Genomic DNA, 13,194 nt, shown 5'->3' on the forward strand with positions numbered 1-13,194 from the left:
CCAGCGATGAAGTGGAGGCAGGAAGATTGAAAGTTCAAGGCCTTCCTCAGCTACATTGTGAAACATTAATCTAATTAATCTTTATCAATAAAAAATCAGCAGTCAGATATCGGGACAAGAACCTGAAAGATCAGAGAAGCAGGGAGCAGCCACCAGCCACTTCCTACCTCTACCGTTCCTCTGTCCTTGATCCTCTCTCCGCCCTGCCTCACTACTCCCTGTCTTCTCTCTGACTACAGTCCTCCAAACCTCTATGGTTAATTTTGGTCAGCTAGTGGCTAGCTCCGCCCTCTGACTCCAAGCAAGCGCCATTTGTCAGAACACAATCAAAATATCACACAAGAACATGGAACATCTGAGGCCATCTGGGCTACATGAGTCCTGGTCTCAGAATGAAAGACAGGTGTGAGGGAGAGAAGGCTGGGGGAGGGAAAAAAGAGGGGAGAAGGAGAAGAATGGAGCAGAGGAGGAAAGAGGGGAGAAAAGAAACTCCAAATGTCCCTTTCTGCTGCCTTGATCCCTTTTGGGAAACAAGGCTCCTGCTCCAGACTAACGGTGCCGCAGTCATATAGGAAACAAGAATGATGCTCCATTAGTAAAAGAGGCTACCTGTGAGCTCTTCCTTCCTGGATCCCAGGACCCTGTTCTACCAGGCTAGGAGACAGGGTTTCGAGGTAGAGCCCAGGTTGCTATGAATGACATCAGGGCCAGCATGCCATGTGTTTCGATCTATTTATGTTGCCATGACAACATCCCACAGCCTAAAGTTCTCACCTCTTAATACTATGACGTGGAATTTAGGATTCGGTTTTGAAGGGGACACACTCAGACCGTAGCACTATGTGTGGTGACAGGTTTAGATTCCTATCTCTTCCCAAAGGGCTTCAGGAATTACAGACCTTGAGGCTCCAGCTGTCTCTCCCCCTGGGTTTTGCAAGGGGGGAGGGCAGTGTACCAATTACTGTGTGATGATTTGTTCAGATGTTTCAAGGGGCCAGTAGTACCTGGGAGTGCTCCTAAGAATTACTGCCACTCTGAACATGTCAGGAGGCCTTGTGTACGTGTTACAAACACATGTTTCTTTGCCTTTGCAGGTACTATGGATTGTCTGTCTGGTTCCCTGATGTCATTAAACATCTGCAGTCTGACGAGTATGCCCTGCTAACCAGAAATGTGCAAAAAGATAAATACGCAAACTTCAGCATTAACTTTACCATGGAAAACCAGATCCACACGGGAATGGAGTACGACAATGGCAGGTCGGGAAACTTTGATGTAACTTGTTAGCTGGTCACAAACACCGGCTTCATGGTGGTGTACAATTAATAATAACCAAAGCCTGCGGGGTTTTCAATTGAATTATTAGTTATTTGGGGATAGATTTTAATCATTTAAAATCCACTTCAAAGATATGCACATGTCAGTTACTTCAATCTAGTGCAGAAACTGGCAGAGAACCAATCATATGCCTCTTGGAATTTGAACGAAAATCAACAACAGAATCACTTCTGAGACTCACTTTGCCTCATGCTCATGAGCAGCAGAGCTAACAGCCCAGGGTCAGAAGCGAGCTTGGAGGCCCTTGAAGACCCATGAACAAGTTAGGGAAGAGAGGAGGGACTCGCGTGAGGAAACAGGAAGGGCCAGAGAGTGTGTGACTCGGGAGAAACCGGGATGTGAGTGGGAGTCTCCCAGCTCTGAAAGCAGCTGCATTTCAGGTCTCCACTGCGCAGATCAAGAGCTGGACTTCAATGTGTCAGGAAGCCTATCAGTCAGAGAGCAGAAATGGTCTCCCCAAGTGAAGGGATGTGAATACAGTAGAGGGTTAGCAAGGATAAGCATAGGACCAGGCTGCCTCTTAATGTTAGGTGAGCCAGGAGCTCAGGGAGGTGGGTCTGCCTCATCTTTTCAGAGAGAAAGATGGATAGACAAGGGAACCGTGTTCATTTACATATCATCTGAGCAGAAATCGCGGATATGAACTCACAGTAGCTCGTTATTCCTAGGAAATTGTCTTAATTTTTAAAATGATGAAATTTTTTAAAATTCTAAGATAATCGTCGCTGGGCGGTGGTGGTGCACACCTTTAATCCCAGCACTCGGGAGGCAGAGGCAGGTGGATCTCTGTGAGTTTGAGGCCAGCCTGGTCTACAAAGTGAGTTCCAGGAAAGGCACAAAGCTACACAGAGAAACCCTGTCTCGAAAAACCAAAAAAAAAAAAAAAAAAAAAAAAGAATCCAAGATAATCAAAATTGCCGAAGGCAAAAATCTGTTCATTAAGATGAAAAAGACTTGTGGAATGCTTGTAGCCTGGATAATGGATACTTACCACTCAGTGGAAAATGAATGAATGGAGGCCGTCATGGTAGGAGAAATAAACCACCATCCGGAGAGACCTAAACATAACCCATGCGGCCTGCATCTGACTCACTCACCCACCTGAACCACTGATGACCTGCACATGCATTTCAAGGGAACTTGAGCATCAAATTCTGTGATTGTGGGATGAATATTTGTTTCAAAAAGTACTGTTCTTCCATTAGAAATTTTTAAGATACAGTGGGTGTGGTGGTACATACCTATAATACTATATAACTATATATAATAACACAGGGGATGGAGAGCCAGGAGGTGGCAAGTTCGAGTCCAGCACCGTACATAGTATGTATCACATAGTAAGAACGTGTTCAAAATAACAACAAAAAGAACATTTTTAAATATTGTTTGTGTCTGAGACAGTCATAATTTTAGTAATATTTATAAACATTCTAAACTGGATGTCTAGTTTACTAACTAATGTTCAGTATATTAATAATATAGTAATTAATAGTTTTAACAATTCTGCCATAAAATCCTTGCGCTGGATGTGATGGCACACATCTGTAATCACAGCACTTGGGAGGCAGAGGCAGAAAGACTGAGGTTGAGACCAGCCTGGGCTCTCTTGCCAAAATCTGTCTAAAAAGACCAAACACCAGGCTGAGGAAATGGCTCAGTGTGCAAAGTACTTCCCATGAAAGCCTGATGAAGCCACAGAAAAGCTAGACCTGATAACATGCACATTTATAATCCCAACACTCCTTTGGAGAGATGGGGGTGGAAACAGAAAAATCACTGGACACTCACTGGCCAGCTAGCCTGGGCTATGTGCAGTGAACAACAAGGAGATCTTATTCTAACAAGGACTTTTATTAGATCACCACTAGAGAGTCTTCTCTATCCTCCATACATGTGCCATGGCACCAACATGCCTACACTCGTTCATGCACACAAAAGTGCATGTGCACACATAGGGGGAATTTTTTAGAACCCCAAAGAAAAACCTTGCAAACATATATTTTGCATTTGAAATATTTATTTTAGATGACAGAAGAAAGGTTTTGTCTTTCAAAAGAAATTTGTAAGAATACTGCTGACCCACTTTTGAATGGTGGCTTCCCTGTGTGGGATTCCCCAGGGGAGACCCTTTTTACCCTCACCAGGTTGACTGCACAGATAGCATATGGAGTCCTTCCTTGTCTGTGTGCACAATGTTCGGGGAGAGGCCAGAGGCTTCTTTCCCAAGGCCCTAGACAGCATGAGGTGGTGGGGAGAGGCTTACCATTTCCTTCTTCAACCATTTGAATTTTACATCAGGAACACCCTGGGTGTATCACACAGTAAGATTGCCTCCCCTTCCCAAATTCAGGCTCGTTTTAAAATTTCCAATCTTCACAACCTTTCCAGCCTCCTTCAGCACATTCACCTGCTCTTCCTGTGGGCTCTTGGAGTGGAGAAGTGGACGGTGGTTGGTCTGTGAGGCAACAGTACATTTGCAATTGATAGATGCAATTGGGCATTAGGATGTGAATAATCTTTGGGAGTACTCAGCAGAGAGGGAATGCCTTCAATCAACTCACATGCCTGTACCGATTAGTCTCTTTCTCTACTAGGTTGGGGTAACAAGCATTCTCTCTTTGGCTTGCTAAGGATACACGGAGTCTCTAATAAGGAAACAAGACTCACTGGTGCACACTTATCCACGGCTTCAGCAAGTCCATATCAATGACTCATAGGCTCTTCTTTTAAGACATTAGGTTTCTTAAGCCCATTATCATCTCCACTACCAAGAATTCCCTGTTGCAGTACCTTAAAAGTGTATCTGACCCCATCTCATCATTCTGCATGTTTCCAAAGGTCAACGGGGCTCTTGTGTTTTGATTTGGCTCAAGGAATATCTTTGGACTGTGAGAGGGCAAAGACCCCAGGAAATCAGTGTGCATTTTCTCACCCTTGTCAGGCACCCCTCCCATGATGAAGCAGAACTCCCATGCTCTGTCATCAAAGGTTCTAAACTTAGGAAACAGACTTTATGAAAAACTCAAAGGACTCAGTGGTACAGCACTTGCCTGGCATGTGAAAGTCCCTGGGCTCAATCTCCATCACTGTAAAATATAAATGTAGGTAAAAATATAAAGTTCAGATACTAACACATCCGCACGTGAGATTTGCAAGTTCTCAATGGAGACTTTTCCAAAAAAGGAATCTGGGGAGAGGCTGGAGGACAGTGATGAAAACGGAAAAATCCAGGGCCACGGCTCTAGCTCTCAAGACCTTTTGCCATCATTGTGAAAAACCGACCAGACTTGAGTGCCATTGCTTCTCCTGACAGGAAATAATACTGAACAATGGTATAGCCAAAAACAGTATACCCAAAACCAAAAGGGAAAAAGCAAGGTACCTAAAAAAAAAAAAAAAAAAGTGCCCTTTATAACTTAAGGATGGGGGCTGGAGAGATGGCTCAGAGGTTAAGAGCACTGACTGCTCTTCCAGAAGTCCTGAGTTCAATTCCCAGCAACCACATGGTGGCTCACAACTGTCTATAATGAGATCCGGTGCCCTCTTCTGTGTACATAATAAATAAATAAATCTTAAAAAAAAAGGATGGTTATAGCAGTGTGCCATAACTTAAGGATGACTATAGCAAGGTGCCATAGCTCTTATCCATTTGACTTAGCTTTGAACTCAAGGAGATAACAGTCAATTCGTTTGTATGTGTATGTGTTGTACAGATTCCTCGGAGTCAAGTTCAAGTCTGTAACTTTCAAAGATTCAGTGTTTAAGTCCTGCACCTTTGACGACGTGACCTCAGTCAACACCTACTTCAAGAACTGCACATTTATTGATACCCTGTTTGAGAACACAGGTAAAGTATGGCTCACACTACCTACAGTGGCAGCAGGGAGCCTTCGAAGGGCCTCTGTCTTGGCAGAAATGTCATAATCATGTGACAGGGGCCAGAGGCTCGTAGGGCAAGTGGAGATTAAAGTGTGAATGGACTATTTCCCCATATCAGGTTGAATCAAAAGCAAGCTGGCATTGTTTTGCTTTCTTGGATTTAATATGGAGGCTTACCCAAGTTCAAAATGGGCAAAATTAATAAATAGCCTTTGGAGAAATACTTCTTAAAGCAAATAATTGCCCTGAGGGATTATTTGTTTTGATAATGTTAATTTCACAATTTGGTTCTTGTTTAAGTAATCCCGTCTTAACTCTCCACTTCACGGAGGGAGCAGTATGTGGCTGTGCTCAGTAACCTAGAATGCTTTAGCCCTGAGTGTGCAATGGAGTTTCAGAAACCTCCCAGAGAAATAAAGGAAGCCGACAATCCAGTCTGGGTCACCAGACATTCACAGTCTCAGACAGTTTTCACAGAACCTGAGGCTTAGAAAAGTTACGTGACTTGGTCACAATAAATGACCTAGTAACCCTACTAACAACTAACCTTGGAGCCCTGTGTGACTGTACTGTCCACGTTTTCCCATTCCCACATATTTGTCTAGAATCACATCCCGACCCCTCAGGAAGATGAGTGTCTGCCCTGTTAGCCATCCAGCCTTTCTGACAGTCAGGGGCCAGTTCTGCCCCCACTCCAATAAGAAAGAGGCCAAGTGTTGTCTTCTTACCCATTTGACCCCAGAAGAAGAGCTGTTCTGAAGGAGCGGAGGGAAAACTTCTGGAAGATGATAGGTTGGACCTGAACTCCGCTAGCAGAACCTAGCACCATGTAAAGTTCTTGGTGAGATAAGTTCAACAATAACAACAACAAGATGCATAGCATAGATGCCGATGACCTTCATGGGAGACTGGCCTTCATTCTCCTATGACTTCATCTACAAAGACCTTGAATTATAAATGCAGCTTCACGGACTCAAAAGGAGTCCTGTTCCTTCTGTGTGCCTCAGAAGCCCTAAAAATGACAATGACGAGGTCAACCTAGGTATAATTTAAAACGAATTGTTTTTATAATTGTATTATATATATAAAAAAATTGTATTATATAGAACCTGTTGCAATAATATAATTAGCAAAGGCCAGTCATCATAGGGAATCAAGATAACTGGAAACGTTAGTTAACTTAGTACCTTGTCCAACACAGGAAGCCCTCCATGCTGCTACTTTGCAATGTGAGGTTCCAGACTAGCTCTCATGCTCCAGTGAGGAAACACAAAAAGTCAAGTCAGCCCCAGCCATGGGATCCCCAAAGAACTGGCAGTCCTGTGATTCTCTTTTGAAGTCTCAGTGGGATTTCTATTACTGTCCATATCCGTCACTTGCACCTGACAAGAGCTTGATGGATTTTATTCATTCTTGTTTCCACAGATTTTGAGCCATATAAGTTCATCGACAGTGAATTTCAAAACTGCACATTTCTTCACAACAAGACAGGATGCCAGATTACTTTTGACGATGACTATAGTGCCTACTGGATTTATTTTGTCAACTTTCTTGGGACATTGGCGGTGTTACCAGGAAATATTGTGTCTGCTCTCCTGATGGACAGAATCGGGCGCTTAACAATGCTAGGTGTGTGCTTACCTTCATCGAAAGAAAAACAGCTGTCCCTGTGATCTAGAGAGAACCTGTTTCCTACCTTGTTCCCTGTCCCTTAGAAATGCACACTGATAAGAAATCCCATAGAAAATCTCTTAAAATTAAAAAGAAAGAAAGAAAAAAAAATCCCTTAGGTCTTGCATTAGGACTGAACTGTAGTGAAAATTGTGTCTAATTACATTTCATATGAGCAATCCCCATGAGTTACAGACTGAAAAACTTATTATGTGTAGCTAATGTATATTTTTCCACTTAAGTAGATGAGTAAGGGATGATGTGCGTTTGCACATGACACATTCAAAAGGCATTTAGACCGCCTTCCAAACAGGTGGGTACACTTGAACTTAAGTTCCATAGAGCCCAGTCTGCAGCTTCCCCATGGAACTGTCTTCTTGGGAGAGCTTAAGACCCAAGGTCCCTCACTCTACCGAGATGACAGGAAACAATCTTTCATCCTCTATTGGCAGGTGGCTCCATGGTGCTCTCAGGGATCAGCTGTTTCTTCCTGTGGTTTGGCACCAGTGAATCCATGATGATAGGCATGCTGTGTCTGTACAATGGACTGACCATCTCAGCGTGGAATTCCCTTGATGTGGTCACGGTGGAACTGTACCCCACAGACCGGAGGTAGGCTGACATGGAACCACTGAAAGGTCATTACAGGGATAAGCAAACCATCATTCCCAAGGCAGTGAAAATCCACAAAATACCTAGCTTATGAATTTGTAGGTATTGCTTGTATCTTTTAGAAGGATTCCGAGCAGGAGTTAATAGGACAGTGAAGAAATGTAATTACGTCCATGATTTAACATGTTGGCTAACAATAACAGGGAGCTGCAATATCACAGTGAACATTAGGATTTAACAGCCTGTCTTGGCCTCCATTTTGGGTACTTATCAGTCCTGTGATGGTTATTACCTTACATTTGCAGGTACCTGTACTAACAGCTATAAAGAGGTAGAAAGTGTCTCTTGATCTTTCTAGTCTGTTGGAAGAAAGCCTAATATATTGATAATTATAAAAAGGAGGCTGGAGAGATGTCTTAATGGGTAAAGCACTTGCCATGCCAAGTATGAAGACCTAGACTCCACATAAATCTGAGCACAGTAGCACCCATCTGAAGTCCCAGTGCTTGTAGTGGGAGGTAGGAACAGGAGAATCCCCAGAAACTCAAAGATCAGCCAGCCTGGGGCATGCTACATTGGACAACCGAAATACTTTCTCCAAGTAGAAAGAGGAAACACCACCTGAGGTTGTCTTCTGACCTCCGCAGTATACTGTGGCTTACACATATTTGTGTACACACACACACACACACACACACACACACACACACACACACTTTTGAAAGATTTATTTATTTTAATCCCAGCACTTGGAAGGCAGAGGCAGGAGGTTCTCTGTAAGTTCGAGGCCAGCCTGGTTTACAAAGTGAGTTCCAGGACAGCCAAGGCTGTTAACACAGAGAAACCCTGTCTCAAAAAAAAAAAAAAAAAAAGTTACTACTGAAATATTTACTCACACACACAATCCCCAAGAGACATGGATACTTTGGGCATCATATCAGAAAGGGCTGGGTAGAACTTCAGCAGTTGAATAATTACATTAAGAGCATAGAAGCCCTTGAAGCAAGAAATCCACGGAGTCTGCTTAAAGGACAAAGGGATTTATTCAGAAAGGAAAACTCACAAGGCAGAACGGAGAAATTGTCGCAGGGTCCTGGAAAAGGTGGAGGCACCGTCAATGCTGTTCTGTGCCTGAGACTGTCCCAGCATCCAAGTCCTATGAGGGAGCTAAGAGAGAGTGCACCCGGGCATCTCAGGCCTTAAGGGTAGCTGAAGGCCACGCCCCAGGGACATGTACTTCAAGGTCATAGGCAGGTAGAGCAGTTACCTGCTGCATCTCTAGGGCTGCACTTCGGGGTCATAGAGCAGATATCCACTACAAGTCCTGTTTTGCCATCTGGCATGAGCAGAAACGTATGCCCTATGCCATCTTTTCTTTCATGCAAAATTCCCGTGTTTTATTGCCATGGAAGTCCTCTGCACTGGAATATTATGTAGCCTTTGAGAAGAAAGGGAGCCCTCCTCCAAAAGGGCTACACTGAGGCATTTGAGCTCTTGATTTTTTACTGATTCTGTCATTGCTCTGACTTCATTTTCTCAATTTATTGACCATCCCTAGGTATATCCTGTACCAGGTAGACTCATATTTACTCCTCAGGAACATCTTTATGTCTTTTCCTGACTTAAAAGACCTGTATTGGTACCCGTATGCCTAACTTCCTATAGAACATTCAAAACACACAAGATACCTGCTTATCAAACACTCTCAGTCACATCACATTCTTAGTAAACTCTCTATCATGTTCTTAGGCTTTTAGAGGAACCATATAATCTGCATACAGCATCCCCTTGACCCAGCCAACCTATGTTCACTCTCTATGTGTAGTGAATACACTGAGTTTTCCGTCGTCAGCATCTCATTTTGAGAACTGGACCCTCAAGACTGGGCATTGACTGCTACATTCTAAAGCATGCCCTCTGTGTTAAAGTCAGGCTGTGAGAACCTCTTTCCCATTTGTTTTACATTGTGAGTTTGGTGGAATTTTAGATTAAATCAGTTGGTCACATAACTTATAGGAGGATGAGTGATGAGTGTTCTCTTGGGGAGGGGCCCTGGCTTTGAAAAGGAAAAAAAGAAAAACTCAAGAATTGGATAGGCCTTACCTCTGGGTAACATCAGGATGCCCCGATTCTGTGCCTAGAAAGGTGAAACATCAAGTAAAGAGAAGGTAAACTCACTGTGTGTGTCCACTTGGGTCCTCCAGGAAGGGATTGCAAGAACTGGGTAAGCCCTACATGATGTTTCCTCTCAGCAGAGGACAGGCACATGTCAGTTACATGGACATACAGTTACAGCGTGGTCTGGTTGGGTCACTGGGAGGAAGGGACAATGGTGGTTGCTGTGTCAGGGAAGGTTTCTTTGAAGAGGAGTGTCTGAACTTGGACTTGAAGAATAGTAGGTTACAGGCACACAAGGAAGTGGGAAGAGCAGGGCAGTCTGAGAAATGCCACCTGAAAAGCCCTGGAAGCAAGAGAACCAGCAAAGTTCAGAAGAAACTCAGTCATAGGGGCCAACTCATTGATTGTTGGGTGCTGAGAGAGAGAGAGAGAGAGAGAGAGAGAGAGTCAGACATGGGTTGAGAGTTCACGCTAATGTCCAGAGAGGAGGCAGAAATCTTACTTGCATTGTGCCCCAAGGAAGAAGATGTAATCTAGAGAAAATGTAGATGGGAAAAAGGAGCAGTAAGAATCGCACATGTTTATGGATACTCAGGGTTGGTTATATATTGGAATGAGGCAAAGGGGTTGTTATTTCTGTTTGCACAGTTGACTGGATGGTTGTGCCACACTGAGGCAGGGACACTCTGGAGGAGCAGAACATTCCAGCTGGAGTCAGGGAGATAATGAGTTCCATTTAGAGGAGGTTGAATTTTCATGTCTTCATGGAGCTGTCCAATGGGCATTTGAATATTTATGTCGGAAACAAAAAGATGCCTCAGCTGGGGATAGATCCCACTGACTAATTGATCCACCAGATACTTAGAGAATGCATTTCATGTGCCAGAGTGGTTTCAGTCACTGAGATGCAGTTGTGGTCAGACAGCAAGCCTGGGCTTAATGGAGCCTACACTCTGGTTTGGAAAAGACAATCAATAAACTGCTAGATAAGTAAAGTAGACATAGCATATCATCAGTTGGTGCTGAGTGATATAGAGAAAGACAAAACTACCCAGGGGCATTGAGACCACTGGCATGAAGGAGGGGTGTGGTTTTGATAGCGGGGTCCAGGGAGATGTAGATCCTATAAGGTGACATTTGAGTAGGTACTTTGGAAGAGAGCTTTCACAGCATGGGTGACATTAAGTCACAAGGCCCTAAGAACGTGAGGGGAGGGATCAGTCAGTGGAGGGGCTGAACTGGGCATATCCACATCTCGATGTCCCTATCCTCACCTTTCTTTTTAATCCCTCTTCTTGTCAAAACTGTAAGCTTCTCTCAAATCCTAAGTGTAGCCATGTGGCCTTGTGTGCTCTGGCACATTGTGCTTCTCTTGGCCAGCATGTCTTCCATCTCGCCGGTGGCTTTCTGCTGCCACCAAGTGGCCATGGCAGAGTTCTTCTGTTCGTACTGCCTATGTTCTTCAGCCCTTCCCTCCCTGGAGCTCCAGCCAGGGACCACACCTGGGAGGTGATGTAATCGGAGCTCACACAGCATTGCTCAGGCCTCCAGTCCCAGAGCAGGCCCTTCTTCGGAGTCTATATCTATATCCTGCAGTGAGTTCCTGCCTTTCCCTGGCCCCTGACCTCCTCCTTCCTGGGCTCTCATGGGCAGACAGTTCAGCTAGGACCCCAGAAGAGGTTCGAAGATAAAACCCTGGCAGCTCACACCTGCTACCCTCTACTAGTCTTGATGGTCACTGCTGTCAGCCAGGTCTGTGGGATTTTTCTCATTCTCGGTGAGCTGACATCAAACCACTGACCAGAGTTAACCCCTTCACTACCTCCTCTCAGGACTTCCAGTTCAGATAGATATTTTCATTTCTTTCCACAGCCGACCTGAAATCCTGATGCTTACTGACAATGGGTGTCTGTAGGGAGACCACTCAGCAAGCCTGTGCCTCGATGGGCCCTTCTATTGCCCACATTCCCATTGTTACCGCCATCAGCTGCTGTTCTAGAGTAGCTTTTTTTTAGATTTTGATATGGACTCTTTGAATTACCTAACCAACCCATGTATTCCTGGTTGACTTTGCTCTATGTACCATATCATCACATTATATCTGCTTGCATTTTTCCATACATTTGCACTTAGCCATTGAACAAACAGTTGGATTCTTATTGTCTCTGGCAGTTAAAAGTGGAGAGTGAGAGCTGAGCATGGTGGCCTGTATCTATAATCCCAGCACTGGGGAAACTGAGGCAGGAGGATTGGGATTGCAGATTTTAGGCCAGCCTGAGCTACATAGAAAATTCCAGGCCAGCATGAGCTATATAACACAACCCTGTCTCTGAAAAAAGAAGGGGAACATGAGGGAATGAGGAGTTACCACAGTCCCACTACTACAGTGTAGTGCGAGCAGATCCTGCTGTTTGTGAAAACAGGATGGATGAGAAACAGATGCGGGAAAACACTCATCCAGCTCATTCTGGAGCTCTGGGGAAGTCACCTCTCTCTACTCTGGGTACTGAACAAGTCCTTGCATGAAAGGGCCACAGGCATCATGATATAGTAACAACACAACCACCAGCTTGTTAGCTCATCAGGCATCTGAGTCCTTATTAAAATATAGGATGCAGAGCATGTGTGCTATGGACATGGAGTCCCACCAAGAGTACCATACCGCTAGTTTGAGTCTGCTGGTCTCAGGGGATGCCTGATTGCCCACTGTGCTAAGGACAGGGCATTCTTTCCAATCAACTGCATGCCCTAAACTCTACTCATATCACCAGTGAAAACCCATCCTCCCCCTACGCCAGCTTCTAAAATGATACATCTACTGATGATACATATATCAGAGCTTAGAAGTCAAAGTGGGGGGGTAAGGAGCACAAGTTCATGGCCAGTCTAGGTTACATAGACTCTGTCTCAGAAAAAAACTCATACAAAAAGAGGAGGAAATGAGCTCTGTAAAATTTACCTGGGAATGGACTATTGCTTTCCTCTAAGTCTAAGGCCAAGCTTCCTCACCTCTGAAGTAAGCCACTCAGACCAGCTGTGTGGGCTTCTCCACTGACCCATAGTGTCCCCCTTCCACTTCTGCCACCGTAGTCCTTGATCTCTGGATCTGAGGTTGCCAACGTCCTCCCTCAGGCAGCATTGCCTGCTGGAGACCTGTTCCTGCTCCCTCTGCTGCACTAGTCATGTAGTCTTCATTGGGGTTTCTATTGCTGTGAAGAGACACCATGACAACGGCAACTCTTATAAAGGGAAACATTTAATTGGGAGGCTCGCTTACAGTTCACAGGTTTAGCCATTATCCTCATGGTGGGAAGCAAGGCAGCATGCCAGCAGCCATGGTGCTGGAGAGGTGGCTGAGAGGTCTAATCTTACACAGGCAACAGGAAGTGGTCTGAGTCACTAGGCAGTATCTTGAGCATATATGAGACCTCAAAGCTCGCCTCCACAGTGACACCCTTCTTCCAACAAGACCACACCCACTCCAACAAGGCCTCTCCGCCTAATAGTGCCACTCCCTTTGGGGGCATTTTCTTCTAAACCACCACATATATGGTGGAAAGAAAGCCTGTTCAAAAT

At 44.6% G+C, this 13,194-nt stretch overlaps 1 protein-coding gene across 5 annotated transcripts in view; it reads left to right on the forward strand.

Annotated features, from left to right (window-relative positions):
• Sv2c (synaptic vesicle glycoprotein 2C) overlaps nucleotides 1-13,194 on the forward strand; it is a 134,346-nt gene that overhangs the window by 112,017 nt on the left and 9,135 nt on the right. For 2 of the 5 annotated variants that reach the window (XM_059276322.1, XM_059276324.1), the window contains 4 exons: nucleotides 1,095-1,259; nucleotides 5,052-5,185; nucleotides 6,643-6,846; nucleotides 7,341-7,500. In XM_059276322.1, coding sequence (XP_059132305.1) covers nucleotides 1,095-1,259; nucleotides 5,052-5,185; nucleotides 6,643-6,846; nucleotides 7,341-7,500 — 663 coding nt within the window. Of the gene's footprint in view, nucleotides 1-743; nucleotides 855-1,094; nucleotides 1,260-5,051; nucleotides 5,186-6,642; nucleotides 6,847-7,340; nucleotides 7,501-13,194 lie in introns of those variants that run through there. The other 3 variants (XM_059276325.1, XM_059276326.1, XM_059276323.1) reach the window with 3 other exon arrangements.

This window comes from Peromyscus eremicus, chromosome 11 (genome assembly GCF_949786415.1).
Source record: "Peromyscus eremicus chromosome 11, PerEre_H2_v1, whole genome shotgun sequence".
NCBI lineage: Eukaryota > Metazoa > Chordata > Mammalia > Rodentia > Cricetidae > Peromyscus > Peromyscus eremicus.